Here is a 16,962-nt window from a genome sequence, read left to right on the forward strand (position 1 = left end):
CTCCAGGATATGTGAAAGTTTGTAGCTTGTTACCGACACGGTTAATGCAAGTCTTGGTGCAGGGCTGAAAGTATACAGTGACATTTTGCATAAATTTTAGCAGGAGGTAGTGGGGAAACTAGCAAGGAGAAATCAAGCCTTGGGTAATAAGGGCGTGGATATGATTTTGGCAGCTGAGGGAGGGCACAGCAGTGGATGGCGTTTCGGCAGAGAAAGAAAGTGATCTTAGGGGAACACAGCACAGTCAGGTAGTCAGATGTTGATCCTGCTGTGTTGGGTGAGGGGAAGGAAGTGGGGTTGTCGAATTTATATATCCCAGGGAAGTGCACACACCAGTAGTGATGCCTTTCAACATTTTCGGCATCTGTCTACTCCAGGAGGCTAACAAACATATTAGTCAGTTTATGTTCTGGAAGGACGTGGTTCCTCCATCAGGAAGGTGCCAGCAGTGCCCATATGCCCCCCGCTCTCTCTCTCTCTCTCTCTCCCCCCCACCCCCCTCTCTCTCTCTTCTCCCCCCCCCCCCCCTCCCCCCCCCCCCCCCGCCATCTTGTAAGGGTGTTAAAATGAGCTCCCTTGCTAACCTCACCTCAACCTCTTTTGAATGCTCTGACCCTAATAAAATCTTTCTTAACCTCTATGGAAGGCTAGGACCAGATCCCAACCAAATTTTGCACTCACCCTCTGCATTCACAACAGAATTATGGCAACATTACAGCAGAGGGATTGCAAATAATCCATCCTCAGGAGGGGAAAGGAACCTAAGCTGAAGTTTGAGCACAGTTTTAGAGATACTTGAAAAGGATTTATTGCTATGAGTTCATTTAATAAATTGTAACGTCCATGAATTACGATGTGGCTTGAAAGTTTAAATGACTCACCATAATGTTAAATGTAGAATGCTAAAATAACTTCACCTTACTAGCTGGTAGCACTCTGAAAATTGCAGTGTCGAGTTTACTGTCCCAACCCCATTTCTGGTCCATTCCCTGCTATTTCTGACACACCATGGGAATGATTAGCCTTTTTCAGTCAGGAATCTGTTTGTAACATGCACATGGGAGACCAATGTCAGATACCAACAGGTGGAGCACATTCATTCAACTCAAAGACACTTGTAAAGCAATCTAATCAAGGCCTTTAGTCAGACAGCTAAAAGTCACTCAGGAAAATGTGGGAGAAGGCCTCTGATGCTGATTTTATGGGAGCAAGTGAGGAACAGATACTCCTTCTGGCCTCTCAAAACTCTTCTGAGCCATTGCTAAGCCAGTTGTGACATCCCTTACATTTTTTCCCCTTTATTTCCATTTCACTCTGAACTTCTGGTTTGGTTCCACATATCTCCTGCTTCTCCTTTCTCCAAAAGAAAGCTACAAGCTCACAGTTCACTGATAGCTCTGCTTCGTGAACTTACCATCAAAATAGCTTCACTTCTTACTGAAGGCATGGAGCACAATTGCCAAATCCAAAATGTGTTCCAATCAAATAGCAGTGTACAACATTTGAATCGACTGAAAACATTTACTTTTCTTGGATTGTCTTCTCTTTTTAGAATTTAACCAGCTATCTAAGTCAGAGCTGATCATCATCTTAAAAGAGATCTGCCTGCCTGAACTTTAGATTGCCAACCAACCTCTTTGAAGCACCCCTCCCCCCCCCACCTCACCCCAGGGACGGCCAGATTAGGTGCTTGATGCTATGCCTATCTGCTGTTCTATTGGACTGCCTTGAAATGGAAGTGTGGAGATTTCACAAGGGCTCCCAATTCTCCTTGGTAGAAACTCGAGGAAAAAGTAGAGAAATGCACCGTTTATTGTTTCTGTCAATCTTTTGCCGAAGTTAGCACAAAGGCGGCACAATGGTTAGCACTGCTGCCTCACAGCGCCAGGGACCTGGGTTCAATTCTGGCCTCGGGTCACTGTCTGTGTGGAGTTTGCACATTCTCCCTGTGTCTGCATGGGTTTCCTCCGGGTGTTCCGGTTTCCTCCCACACTCCAAAGATGTGCGGGTTAGGTTGATTGGCCATGCTAAAATTGACCCTAGTATCAGGGGATTAGCAGGGTAATTATGTGGGGTTACAGGAATAGGGCCTGAGTGGGATTGTGTTCGGTGCAGACTTGATGGGCTGAATGGCCTCCTTCTGCACTGTAGGGATTCTATTCTATGGAGATCTGGAGAACCTCCACAGAAATTTCATGTGCATGAGTCTTGAGAGGAGTATCAGTCCAAAGTATGATGCAAATTACGACATTCCACAAACTAGTCAATTTATTTACCTTGGGTCACCCTTTAAATCTTGAGGGAATGTAGAGTGGGATTTTCCAGTCCTAACAGTGGCAGGCATCATCACAAATGGGTCAGGAAAAGTTGGAGAATGGCTGTTCTACCAATTTTTCCATCATGCCTGTGACAGTGCCCGCCACTGGTGAGGCTACAAAATCCTAGCCATAGTTTCTAATTATTAAAAGTAATTAAGGCAAAACTCCAAAATATTCATCCAACCTCATTCCCTGCTATTTAACCATGACTGTCAGTCCTCCGCAGGCAACATTCCTCACTCCTGGTAGAGATCAAAGAAGATGGCAATGATCAGCACGCTGTACAGAATAAGGTGCAAGAATAAGCAATAGACATCTAGAGCATTTGGAACTTGTATAGGGTGTCTCTAGAGACGCCAGCAAATACAGCATTGGAGTAATTGAGTCTTGGAGAAATAGTTGCTGTGAACGAAGCAATGAAGTACATAAAATGACCCAGGAATGACTCTCCGTGGGTTACTTCAAGGTAAAGATATCAATAAATATTTCAGTGGTTGAAAAGGTAAAGGAAGATGGAGGAGGCGGCAAAGGCAAACATTGCATTCAGAATGCCTAAGTATATCGGTATTCCATTATCCTGTTAATCCCATTCGTTAAACACAAAAGTAGCTAGAAAATAAGAAGACTACTAGACAACACCATTGAAGTGCACGACAATTAAAAATGGTACATTTCCTGGCCTTGTAATAACTCATGCATATTATTTTAATGATTACTATTAGTTTATTATCACTGGCTGCGAGGATTTTTTGTCTGTTGTGGATAAGGTACATATGTTTACATTCTGCTGTTGCTATTAGATTTTACAGTTGTTGTTTTGCATGTACAAATTAAGTTATAATATCTATAGGTGAAAACATTGGGATACGTCAAAATGTAGTGATATTATCAACACTCTGGCCCAGATTAATACTGCCGGGTCAGGTGCACAGAGTTGGGAAATTTCTCAGTCTCTCAAACCGACTCAGGAAAAAGAGGCGTGGAAGGTCAGATTTTTTGTTCTGGGTTTGAGGTGAGAGGGTCGCGAGTGGGATGCGGTGGGGGGAGGTGGGGTGGGGCAGGTGCACGGAAGGGGGTGCACACAGGAATAGGTGCGAAGGCTGCTAGGTATGGAGGCAGGTTGTGCAAAAGCCTACCTGCATCCACTGGCATCGTGCAAAAAAAATTTAAGATGGAGATGTCACTATTTTTAAAAAAAACCTTTTCATAAAAAAGACATTCAATATATTGAAATTCATTCAGCTGATCTCTCATGTAAACAAATATTTCACTTAAGTACTTAATCCCTTTTATGAAAATAAACTTTTTTCTGCATTTTTAAAATTAAAAATCCACCATAGTTAAATCCCTTGACAGTTTTACAGTTTCGATGATTTTTGATCGTTGTTTGACGGCTTGACAGTTTATTGACAGCCTGAACAGTTATATGACAAACTTACAGTTTTTTGACATTTCTAACAGTCCTTTGAAGGCTTGACAGCTCTTTGACTGATTGCCAGTTCCACTGAGTTTTTGCACTTTTTGCACATGTTTATGCCTACTCTTCACCTGGCCCCTCCCAAAGTGCACCTTACATCTCAAATGATACCTTGGCTATACAAAAGAATCCATAAGTTTCAGACACGCTCGTACCATGTCAGAATTGCACGTATCTGGTTCCAGGCACTAACTTCACCAAAACACACGAGTGGAGGCAACTGCTGATTTATAGGGTCAGCTGCCTCCAAGAAACACACTGTGTAATTTGGAACCCCCCTCTCTTCGTCTCCCACCCACCCCAACAAAAATACCTGGTGGTCTTCACAACCAGATCACTGCATGAAAATTCAAGCCTCTGTCTTTGGCACAATGATAGTAGTCATGGGTCACTTAATGAGATGTGAAAATATTCCAAGGAAGATTCTCCCCCCAGCTTAAATTCCTGCCTCTGAGGCAGTATTTAACCTCAATTTTATGCTTTTCCAATGCAGTCTGAGTGAGACAGGGAGCTGGGAGGTATGGGGGGCTGCGCACAAGTCCTTCCACTGTTTCTGATAACCATAACCAGTTTCAGTTGATTAAATATATCATGTATTTATTTTCTACCTTTATTATTTTACAGGTGACTGGAATTCAAGATAAATGTAAGAATATTTTCTATCTGTAAAATATAAGTATTAAGATAGCATTAGAGTATGAAATCTTTAAAATAATTTAACAACCTGTTACTAATGCTTGTAGAGATAACAGTAATTCTGTTTACAACTCTTTAATTCATTAAAAATACTAGTATTTTACTTAGCTTATATAAAGCATTAATAACTAAATAATCAGTGTATCATCTAAGCATCCATTTTCCTTTGACATCCCTTATAGTCCTGCTGTGCCTTTTGCGCTCATTGTGAAATACTTTCATTTTTTCATGTTTCTCTTTCACGCTCTTTGATGAGCAGGGGACATGCCTCCTTCATGTCTCACTTGACATTTAGTTCCATTATATTTAAGTAAGTGTTCCAATATCAGGATGTCAGCTGCTGTGGTGAAGTACAGTTTTGGTTTTCCATATTAAATCTGAACACACAAATGAAACAACAACAATACCCAACACCATCTTTTGAAATATTCTACTTTAAGGATATTGCTAGGGTTAGTTTTGAAGCATTCCAAAATACTAAACATGTAATTGTCCTTTGAGATTTTAACACACTTATGTGCTCTGGTGTTTTCAATGCCTTTACAATCACACAGTTCTCCCCATTTACTTTGATTGAAGGCTATTCTGTGAAGTGTATGATAGCAGTAATACATTTAATTTAACAGTGCACTTATGTGGAGAATCATATCTACCCAATTTGTTCCACAATGCACTAAGGCTGCCAAAGCCTGGGTCTGACCTATCCACACAGTAATGTACATTTCAGATACAAATAGGAAATGCAGTAACTGTCATGTTCAATATTGCACACATGCCATTGTTTAAAAATATAGTTACAGTTTCCAGTTGCAAACAATGCCCAATGTCAGGGAAAATCAGTAACTCCAATACCAAAGTGCTAGTGCACATTAGGTGCAAGGTTTTGGCCTGGAAAAATAATCTCCTGTGCCTTCACCAACTGTTAATATTTTGCAGTCTAGTACAGTAATATGTTTTTGGAAATGTAGAGAAAAGTCATTTCTTGAGGTAACTGCACTACTAAATGCATTCATGCCATTTCAATAACAAGAACTTGCATTAGTATAACATATCTGACCATGTTTCATGGGCACAATGGACAAACAATACACATACACAATATTCCCTAGTACACATTACGGGAACATTCTTCTCCGCCCCCCCCCCCCCCCCCCCCAACCAAATTGGGCTGCTCAGATGGTCTGTCCCTGTCACTGCCCCCCGACATAGTCTGACATTGCTTGTACCAACCTGGGCCAGAGGGCAGTGTCAGGGCAATGCCCAGGCCTGGCTCCCCCGGGACTATACTGAGCTTGGCGCATCCAGCGGGATCCCCTCGATTGTTTCCCATTTTCATAAAGCTGTTGTGAACCTCGCTGATATGACATAATGTGGGGAGATCATGTGGCATACAGGCCCTTTCATAATATGTAAATTAATTAAAATGTATTTAAATGTGGTTCCCGCCCACAAATACTGGGAACCTCACTACGTCAGCAGAGAGGTGCAGGGAAAATTGGGCACCGCTGGCGAGGATCTCGTTTCCTGACTCTCTCGAGATTTTTTGCCTGGATCGGCGTTTATGCTCGCAGCAGTTGAGTTAACCTCATGGCTACTGCACTGAGCAGGGGATTGTCAGAGTATCAACCAAAGCAATGATTACAGGAGACCATGGCCAAAAATAGAGAAAATAGTAGCAGAATGGTTCCAACTGTGTACGTGAATAGTTACCCAGAAAACATTTGAAGGATTGAAACCACTTCTGGGTAACTATTGGACAGATTCACATCGACCTCATGGGATGCACCCCACCACACACACACACACACACACACACACACACACACAACACACACATATCGCCAAACCCCACGGTCCTCCCCCCACCTCATGGGGTCGCTCCCAACCCCAACTTCTCCCCACAGGGATTATCCCCGCAATGGGATTGATGCTCTGACAGGATTCCCCCCCCCCCCCCCCGACCCCGGACAGACTGCCATGGATGGGGTCATTTCAACCATAATCAGTAAGCAAGGGATGGGGTAAAATATCCTAAACGTCATCCAGAAAATATTAACGAGAATGATTCGAGGGATAAGGGACTTCAGTTATGAAGATTACTGGGAAAAGTTAGAACTGTTTTCCTTGGAGAAAAGAAAGGCATTCAAATCATGAGTGATCTGTCAGAGTAAATAGGGAGGAAATTGTTCCCGGTCATGAAAATATCAAGACTGAGAGGTCACAGATTTAAAGTAATTAGTGAAAAAAAAAAGGCAACTGATATGAGGGAAAGTTTTTTGACGCAGCAAGTGGTTAGGGTCTGGAATACATTGCCTGAGAGTGTGGTGGAGGCGGGTTTAACTGAAGCATTGAAAAGGGAATTAGACTGTTACCGAACAAGAACGAACGTGCAGGGTTATCGGGAGAAGGCAAGATAATGGTACTCGGTGACTGCTCATTCAAAGACCTGGTGCACATATGATGGGCCAAATGGCCTCCCTCTGTGCCAGAACAATTCTGTGATTCTGTAATTTAAAGCAAGACCCATGGAGACAACTAGATGGGAGTTTAAGGTCATGTTGGAGCTAGCGTATACTTAAAAGTACACTGTCAAAAATGCAGTTATTATATAATGCAGTCATTTTGAAGAGACAGTGCCGAGCGATCCAGCAGAAGGCAAAGGCGAAGCCAGGAGGAGGCAGATAAAAATCAAATTTTACTTCAGTTTTTGAGATAAATGGAAGGGCAAAAAATAGCAAGAGCCCAAAAAGAGAAAGAAAGGTGATCAAAATGTAAACAGACTTTTCAACAAACAGGAGTGTTTTTTTTTTTATTCATTCATTTGATTAGGGCATCAAATGTGGGTCAGGCCAGCACTTATTGCCTTAAGAAGGTGATGGTGAGCCACCACCTTTTGTACTGAAGACACTGCCACAGTGCTGTTAGGTAGGGAGCCCCAAGATTTTGATCCAGCATCAATGAACTGATTGTTTATGATGAAGATTATTTTCTTGTGCTAAGTACAGTATATAAAATCTTTTTTACAAAGTTCATTTTTTGTCCTATGCACATCGCATTAAATGTATGCAAATTATGCCAGGTTAGGTCTACAGCTGAGGGAATTGTGCTATTTTATGGGTATCAATGGGCATTTATTTTTTGTGTTGGAATAATGAAGAAAGTGTGAACACTGTACTTAAAATAAAAAGCACAGTGGCCGGAACTTTCTATCCCTCCCAGCGAGTTCTCTGGCCAACGGGAAGGGTCAGAAACTCCCAGTCAACGTAAGATTGTGTCACTGCAGAGTCCCCTCATATTGAACATAGAAAGATAAAGTTATCAGCTCATATTCAATTACAATTACAGAACTACTAAAATGCCTTATTCCACAAAACCTAATATGCACAAAATAAGATTATTCACAAATCATATTTGAACTTTTAAATTCAAGCTTCCAAATTTTCTTTCCCTTAAAGAGTGGAATTTAGTTTATGCTGGATTTGTTTACAAGTTTCAACAAAAATGCACTTCTATGAATTGTCTGTCCTGCTTTTAAATGTTCAGCAACAATAACCACTGTACTTCACCACAATGTCATTTAACATTAAAAAAGAATTGCCTTTGTTATTCAGTGCTTACATAAGGCTGCATGCCTTCTGCTATCAGAACTTTAGTTTTGCATGGAAATAACTTGGCTTAAGCGTTCTGTGTGTTTGTGTGAGTGTTTCAAAATTTTAATTTTGCTATATCCACCATATTTTTTTTCTGAATTCACCACTTGTTACATTTTTGATATATATCCGTAGATCCTCTTTGGTTTGTCCATTTTTATTAATTTGGTTCATTTTTTGCAAAAGTGATTTTGTTTTTGTTTAGTTGTCAGAACAACTAGGATGTTCCAAGGAAAGGATCTTACTTCATTTGAATAGCTTTTTCTTTACTATGTGCCTTTAGGTTTGAGATTCTTCTTGTTGAAATGCCGGTTTGCAGCTGGTTCAGATAATATGATATTCATTGCAGTTTTTCAGTTCTAGTTCCTCAAAAAATAAGCATTCACTTAAAAAAAAATTTAGAAATAGAGGGCTACAAATGTTGTTCTGACAGTTTGCTAGTACTGGCTTTCTTTAAGAGGAAATCAGCTTTCTGTGGTTTCTGATCTTTTCCTTTAGACATGAATCTGTTACATCTAAACAATCTTGAGATGCCTATCTCTGTGTAAATCCACTGCTCCTATTTATTTCAGTTTGTTAATTTGTTGATGTCCTGATTAATTCAATTTGTTATTGCTTTGGTGTTGTACGTGGTGTGGATGTGTTCTGGTGAAAATAAAACAAGTTATTTCCTGCCTGTTTCTTTCCAATTTTGAGTTGGCTTTGCTTTGCAATTGTACCCATCCTCAGACCTTGTGGATCCCTGTCTACCATCAAAAATCCATTTTTTATTTTGGCCTACCACTTCAGACTCTGTATTGTGTCACCCCGATTACATTTTCCAATCTCTGTTTTTTGAATCCCACCTTTTTTCAAAAAAAACAAAAATTCGAACCATTTCTGTCAAAAACAAAGATGAAGAAGAGGAGACTGAATCTGCTGAGATCTCTTCTGCCATAAGATCACACCTGGTCCATAATGTGCCTGTCCTAGCAAGTCCAGACTTGCTTTCAGATGTGTCTGACATGAAACAAGATTTAATCAAGGTGACGAAAATTTTAAAAACAGACTCAACAACAGGAAGTAAAGGAAGTCCCATTGAGGTGAAAGAATTAGCAAAAGAAACTGAAGAAGAACCAGGTGAGCCCTTTGAAATTGTAGAAAAAGTGAAGGAAGACTTGGAAAAAGTGAGTAAGATTTTAAGAAGTGGAACATACACAGGTGAAGAACCTATACACGAAGCCATTGGCTCCGGAAGAGATGAAGAATCCCCGGAAGAAGATTGGATCATTATCAGTGATGAAGAAATTGAAGAAGTCAAGCGAGAAATACCAGCCGAGGTGTGTGAACCTATATTTGTAGAGAAGAGGATTGACAGGGGAACCACAGAGAAGATTGAGAAAGACATGAGTGGAATACTGAATTATTTAGAAAATGATCTAGGTACATATTTGACACAAGAAATAGTAATACCTTCAGCTGTCTGCCAAGTAGATACTGTTCAAGAAAGAATTGATGCAACGATTGTTGTCAAAGATGCTAAAAAGGGAACATATCAGGTTGTTTCAGAATCTGTATGCTCAGAGGGGGGCAAAGAACATGAACTATCACACAGAATGAAAGACCAAACAAAATCAGTTTCTGGAAAAACAAAACCTGTGTTTCAGAGATTTAAGGAAGAAAATACTACAATGTATTTCAAGGATCCTGCATTTCAAAGCCTAACTACAGATATCAGGACCGAGGTTAGAAAAGTGCAGGAGAATATTATCACTGAATCTGATTTGGCTAAGACAGTGAAGGAAGATACAACATTAGTGCCCCCAATTGTTGCAGATGACATTTCACCTTTGGTTGAAGAAACTCCCATTGGTTCAATAAAAGAAAAGGTCAAAGCTCTTCAGAAGCGTGTGGAGGCAGAGGAAGGACAACGAAAACAAACTAAAGCTCCTATAAAAGATGAGATTTCCACAACATCAACTAAACGAGTGACGAACAAAGAGGTCCCTGTTTCTTCTGCTGTTACAGAAAAGCTTGAGGAAACAATGTCAGTGCGTGAATTGATGAAAGCATTCCAATCAGGACAAGATCCATCCAAGAAAATGTCACGACTGTTCCAACACACATCTGATGCTTCACAACCAGAAAAGCAAACTTTGAATGAGTTAAAGAAGCCAGAAGAATCTCATCATGCATGTGAAAGAAAAGAAAGTCAACCAAATTTACTCGCCCATACAGTTGATAAAGAAGCTAAAGCTAATGAGTTAGAACTTTCATCAAAAGATTTTCAGCCGGAAGCGCTCTCACAGGATATGTTACACAGAAGTGACAATGGGAAAGTTGCAGTTGCTCCAATTTCACATAGCACAGGGGAAGTAAGAACAGAGGTTACAGCAAAGAAAAGGATACCATCAAGCAAAGATAAGCAGGCGATCACAATATCCATTGAAAGTAATAATGTGAGCTCCGCAACATCAGAAAACTATGAATCTGTTTTTACCGACGATCTTGAAAAGCAAACTGAAATACACAGTAGCAGAATAACTGTGACTACTGATTTGCAGATCAGCCCGGACAGAAAAACGTCTACCGATTTCACTGATGTCATTAAAGAGGAGTTAGAAGATAATGACAAATATCAGCAGTTTAGGCAAACTTCAGATACTCCAGAAGCAGAACTTTACCTTGAGCAAGTAGTGACCAGTCCAGTTCACCATGATCTGAACATTAGTTTCCCACAAGAATATGTGAAGGATGGATTTACACCAGATATGGCATTGCAAAATGGTGCCCTTGACGACAGCTCAGAAAGCCTAAAACATGAAGGTATTGCTGACTCTCCTAGCTTTAGCTTAGGTGATGGCACACCTCAGATTAGTTCTGAGGAGAGTTACAAACATGAAGGTCTTGCAGAGACGCCTGAAACAAGCCCTGAAAGTCTGTCCCTTTCACCAAAGAAAACTGAACAAAACACATTAGAGAAAAATGATGTTGGAGACCTTGTCAAAACAGACAGTAAGGACCAAAAATGTCAGAAAAGCACACCTTCGACACAGACTACTGGTCATACCACTATCACAGAAAAGGGAGGTGATCCTGTTATGAAGTCATCCACCATAATCGGAGAGATTGCGGTGAATGATATTTCCCCACACGAGAAAATGCAGACATATGAAAATATTGTCTCAACTGAAGCAGTTTCTGATGTAAAAGCTACAAAAGAATGCTTTGATGGCATTGATGCTGAACTAACTGCAGATTCTGGCTGCGTGGAGTATGACGGATTTCAATCCACAGAGGTGACTCAAGCTACATCTCTTTTAGACGAGATTGATGAACAGACCACTAGTGAATCAGTCTCTGCGCTTAAAGCTGCAGATGATACCAGTGAAAAAGATGGTTTTCTACAGGAAGAAACAGCATCTCTGCCCATGCTGGATGAATGTGATGTTTCATTGGAGAGTCGACTTGAAGACACAGATGCAAAATCCTCTGTTTTTATGCCAGAAGGGAAAGCAGCTCCAGATGTTTCTTTAAAAGAAAAAGACCAAAAAGCAGTTTCACCAGTTAGCTCTTCAGTTTCACCAGAGTACACAGCAAGAAGCCAAGGATTAGAATTATGCCTAACTGGAGTGTCACTCGATAGTCTCAGTCCATTGACAGATGAACCCATTATCAGTCATAAAGATTCCCTCGAGGCGAGTCCCACACTGGATGACATTGACACAACTTCACACAAATCCCCAGATTCACTCGAGCCAAGTCCCATAAAAGAATCGCCATGCCCAGATTCTCTTGAAAATAGCCCTGTGGAGCAGAAGTTGAGCACCGCGATTTCCATTGCACAACAGAGTGAGAAGCCGGCTTCTATCACAGTCACTGAGAAAAGAAGTGAGAGAATGGATATTTCTTTGGATGCTACGTCTGTCAGGAGTCGCGTTTTCAGGGACATGCGGGGAGAAGGACCCATAAACAGAGAGACAAGGAAACTCATGTCACCTGAAGGAAGTGCAGAGGAAGATAGTTTGGACCAAGTATCGCAAATGGAAAGTTCAGGAAAGAGCCCTCTTTCACCTGAAACGCCAAGCTCTGAGGAGATCAGCTATGAAGTCACACCCAAAACACCTGACACACACATTCTGTCAGTTGCTGAAAAACCAATTGCAATCCCTGAAATCCAAGAGGAAATTGATGATGATGATGATGATGATGAATCCCCTGAGAAAGAATCAAAGAAAAGGTTTACACCTGAAGAAGAAATGTTTAAAATGGCAGCCAAAATTAAAACATTTGATGAACTAGAAGAGGATGCTAGATTAAAGCGTGAAGGTAAAAAAGAACAAAAAGAATCTGAAATATCTCCAACTCCAACTCCTGCTATAACCAATGTAGATGAAGCAGAGGTAATTGTCATATCTCATGCTGAACATAGAAAGAGCTCCTCATCTTCAGAAAGTGAGCCAGAGTTAACTCAGCTCAGCAAAGAGGGTGAATGTGGATTGATTACGGAGCCAGTTATTCGAGTTGAACCTCCGTCTCCACTACCCACTGGAGTTGAAGGTTCTAGCCCTGAAGATGCAGATCTTCACCCTATTGTGGGCAAAAAATATACTTTTAAGATAATAGATGATGAAAAGGAATCAAGTGCCCAAGTAGCAGAAGACGACAATGACATAGATTTATCAAAAAACAGAAGCTTGGACACAGATTGCAATGTTCTAGCTGATTCGCTGTCTTGTGAAGCAGTGCCTAAAGTTATCATAACATGTGGAGGTAATGAAATTGATCATTTTTCTGAAGTCTGTTCTTTTACAGCTACTGCTGAGTCTATTGAAGAAATTAATTCTTCAGAAGCATCCTGTTTCATGCCTGAGGTACAAGAGAATGATCTACTAACCGAGGAAGATGTCCAACGTCTTGAACGAGCTGCAGAAAGGAGAGATGAACTGTGGGTGGATAGCAAACCAGAAGCATGTCAAGTAAAAGCAGATGACCAAAAGCAACTAGGCCAAGAAGCAGCTGTGGAAGCAGTTGACTGTGCAGAATATAAAGCAATTTTTACAGATGAAACTACATTACATGACATACTCTCCAGGCAAGAAGCTGAAGAGCAGCTAAGCAAAGTGATAATAACTAAAACAGAGGCTGACCTTGACTCATGGAATACAATTAGAGAAGATGATGAGGCATTTGCAGCCCGTGTTAAAGAGGAAGAACAGAAAATATTTGGCCTAATGGTTGACAAACAGTCTCGAGGTGCAACTCCAGATACCACGCCAGTAAGAACTCCCACAGAGGATGGTACACCAATCAATGAAAAAAACCCATTCTTATTTCAAGAGGGAAAATTGTTTGAAATGACCAGAAGTGGCGCAATTGATATGAGCAAAAGGAGCTATGGAGATGAAAGTTTCCATTTTTTTCAAATCGGAGAAAATCAGGCTGCTGAAGCTTTAACAGAAGCATTGAAAATGGAGGGAACTGATGATGAGGTGAAGTCCCCTAAAATTGATTGCACGTCTGATAGATTTGCTACGCAGTCTCAGGCTGAATTTGAATACAGTTCATCACCAGATTCAGTGTCCAATATTGAATCAAGCATTCAATCCTCGACTGAGATAAGTTGCACAGATGAGCAAATAGCTACCAAAATTGAGCAAAAATCAAGAATTCCAATCAAAATGGGCATTTCTGCATCAACCAAACCTTCAAAAAAAGATTCTTCTGTACCTGAAGTGGCCGAAGTAAAGCCTTTTAACTTTGACGACGAAATAGATGCTGTTACCTCTCCTGAGTCAGCCATGACTCACGTCATGTTAGACTTTTCTACAGTGACGAGGACTATTTGCTCACAGCAGACTGGAAAGAGTGATGATGATTCATCGGACTCATCACCTGAAGAGCAACGTTCAGTTATTGAAATCCCTACTGCAGTTGTTCAACAAACCCTCCAGGCAGAGGCAAAATCAAAACTTCCGGTCAGACATACTGCTGTTGTAACTGCCATACCTCGAGCACCAACTGCAGCTGAAGACAAGGCTCCTTCACCATCTCGTTCATCCATTGCAAGTGTACAAGAAGGAACTATAGATGATTCAGTCAAGTCAAAATCTAGAATTCCTGTTAAGGCTGTTGCACACAGAGTAGACCACCACTCTTCATCGATGATGTCAGAAGTGAAAAAGACCTCAGAGTCCATCAAAACCCACGAGGTTAAATCTAGATTACCAGTGAGACAAGAACCGCGAAGCAAGTCTGAGTCTGATGCAGTCAATTCTGCAGAGTCAAAATTTAAACTTCTCAATAAGGGGAGAAGTTGTGATACTGAACCTGATGCGAAAGAGCTGATCGACCACTTTAGCGCTGGATCAGAAACATCCGAAAGTACTAAACCAAAAGTATTCCAATCGAGACTTCCAGTGAAGACCAAAGTTAGCCAAAGTTCACAAGTTGTAACTGGTTCTGCAAAAGGCAACAAGGATAAGTTTTTTGAACTTTATAAACATTCCATTGAATTTTTTGAGGAGATAAGTGATGAAGCTTCAAAGTTGGTAGATCGTTTGACAGAGGAAGAACGAGACCGTGAGGTGTTATCAGATGATGATAGCAGTGCTGTAGATAGTTCTATTGTAGAAACTGAACATCCCAGTGAAACACACCAACCTCTTCCTGAAGATCTGTTCGACATGAGGCCTATCTGGGATGAATCTGTTGAAACCCAGATTGAAAGAATTCCTGAAGAAAATGGCCATGATCACTTTGAAGGTACCAGCCATCTACTGGGTTTCTTTGTGCTATAGCACATCAGAATTTGTAGTTAGCTTTGCAGTTCATTCAGTTAAAGCTTTTGTGATTGTTCATGTGGTCCTGTGAGAGTCTTGTGTTGTGGCTTTGTGATTTTCATGTTTTGTGATGTGTTACTAGACTGATCTCAAGATTGGCAAGCTGGAAAGGGAAAGAGGGGACAATCAGGTTTATATCATAGAAAAACAATGGCAATTTATCAGAAGGGGCTAGCATTAGTAACTAGGTAATCTTTGAACATTTTGAATTTGATTTTCCCACTTTGTTGAAGAAGTATTATGGAACTGAGTAGATAGTCCAAAATCTGCAAACTAATAATCACAGGGGCCGATTTTAACTCTGTGTATGTGGATGGAGTTTGAGTAAGTTAAAATCGAGCCTTGTGTTAAATTTAAAATGTGGAGTTTAAATTTCATAAGAGGTTTGTAAAATAAATTGTTATTCATTTAATAAAAGAAGATAGTGATCTTTTACATGTATATCTATATATGTTGATCAAAATATTTAAATTTTGAATACTAGATTTTAACAAAGTATGTCACTTTAAGGATGATGTTACTTATGCACAGGAGAAGATTTCAAAATATCCAACCACAGTTTATCTAATAACACAACTTCTGTTTATATAACATTCAACAAGCTTCATAAATACTTCTTTATTTAGACTGGGAAAATTGAAATTCAAAGAGACCACTGCAAATCCAGCCTAATTGATAACAGGGATAGCAAGACATTAATTTCACTGACATTACCAGTTTGGACATTATCAGTTTGGAGTGAGATAGAAAAGTAAGCTAAGTTCTTTATTCAGCCAACCACCTTGTCTAAGGAAGGTTTCTAGACTACTAGGTGCTAAGATTTATAGGATGGAATTTTCCAGGCCCCCACCGCCCACACAGCAGGTTTTCCAGCAGTGAAGGCAGCTTGGCATTGGCTGATGGCGGGATCTTCCAATCCCACCAAAGTCAATAGCAATTTGCATGACTCATTCATCCCGCTGCTGGGGAACCCACAGCAGAAGTTAACATTAGTGGAACCAGAAGACCCTGCCAGCAGAAAGGGCTGGAAAATCCCACCCATAGTAATTTTACTGCATTATCCATCTTAAACCAGGATGATGATTATTCCTCATCAGTGGTTAAAAAAATGTAACTTTTAAAAATTGCTAAAAGACCAAAATGTACTGGGGAGATTTGGAGGGAACAAGCCACTGGAATTTGGGTAAAGGCAAATCTTAAACCTTACTTAATGTGTGCTTAAGATTAGTATCGGATCATTTTCCCATGGCTTAAGTAAAACAATTTCAAATAAAATTTACTTCAAAAATTGTAAAATAAAACCTGTTTTCTGAATACAAATCCTTTCAATTAACATGGTTTTTATTTAACTAGCAGAAGATTTCCCATTACATTACCGTGAGTTGAAGGATGTGATATTTTCTCCAACAATGCATATGTTATCAGCAAAGTGTGATACAAAATTGTTCTGGGAAATAAGTGAGATTATCACTTAAGTGTTCTGGGAAATAAGTGAGATTATCACTAGGAGGGGACATGAGAAGTCCTTGGCGGGTCGGATCAAGGAAAACCCCAAGGCTTTTTATTCTTATGTGAGGAATAAAAGAATGACCAGGGTGAGGTTAGGGCCGGTCAAGGACAGTAGTGGGAACTTGTGTATGGAGTCAGTAGAGATAGGCGAGGTGATGAATGAATATTTTTCTTCAGTGTTCACCAAGGAGAGGGGCCATGTTTTTGAGGAAGAGAAGGTGTTACAGGCTAATAGGCTGGAGGAAATAGATGTTCGGAGGGAGGATGTCCTGGCAGTTTTGAATAAACTGAAGGTCGATAAGTCCCCTGGTCCTGATGAAATGTATCCTAGGATTCTTTGGGAGGCAAGGGATGAGGTTGCAGAGCCTTTGGCTTTGATCTTTGGGTCCTCGCTGTCCATGGGGATAGTGCCAGAGGACTGGAGAATGGCGAATGTTGTTCCTCTGTTTAAGAAAGGGAATAGAAATGACCCTGGTATATATAGACCGGTT

General features: G+C 40.5%; 2 protein-coding genes across 9 annotated transcripts in view; both read left to right on the forward strand.

The window, feature by feature from the left end:
- The window catches only part of ank2b (ankyrin 2b, neuronal), an 876,340-nt gene that overhangs the window by 813,981 nt on the left and 45,397 nt on the right, over positions 1–16,962 (forward strand). For all 8 annotated transcript variants that reach the window (XM_078213593.1, XM_078213597.1, XM_078213634.1 and 5 more), the window contains one exon: positions 4,420–4,441. In XM_078213593.1, the coding sequence (XP_078069719.1) occupies positions 4,420–4,441 (22 nt within the window). The remainder of the gene's footprint in view (positions 1–4,419; positions 4,442–16,962) is intronic.
- On the forward strand, positions 9,146–14,920 carry LOC144501344 (ankyrin-2-like). Its single transcript, XM_078224980.1, has 2 exons — positions 9,146–13,612; positions 13,661–14,920. Exons 1-2 carry the CDS (start codon positions 9,146–9,148, stop codon positions 14,918–14,920), a joined length of 5,727 nt encoding a protein of 1,908 aa, XP_078081106.1.

Source organism: Mustelus asterias, chromosome 1 (assembly GCF_964213995.1).
Source record: "Mustelus asterias chromosome 1, sMusAst1.hap1.1, whole genome shotgun sequence".
NCBI classification, from domain to species: Eukaryota; Metazoa; Chordata; class Chondrichthyes; order Carcharhiniformes; family Triakidae; genus Mustelus; species Mustelus asterias.

Coding starts and splice junctions, on each gene's coding strand:
- LOC144501344 (XM_078224980.1), top strand. CDS start 9,146: ATGAAACAAGATTTAATCAAGGTGACGAAAATTTTAAAAACAGACTCA. Junction 13,613..13,660: donor TGGAGGGAACTGATGATGAG/GTGAAGTCCCCT, acceptor TTTGCTACGCAG/TCTCAGGCTGAATTTGAATA.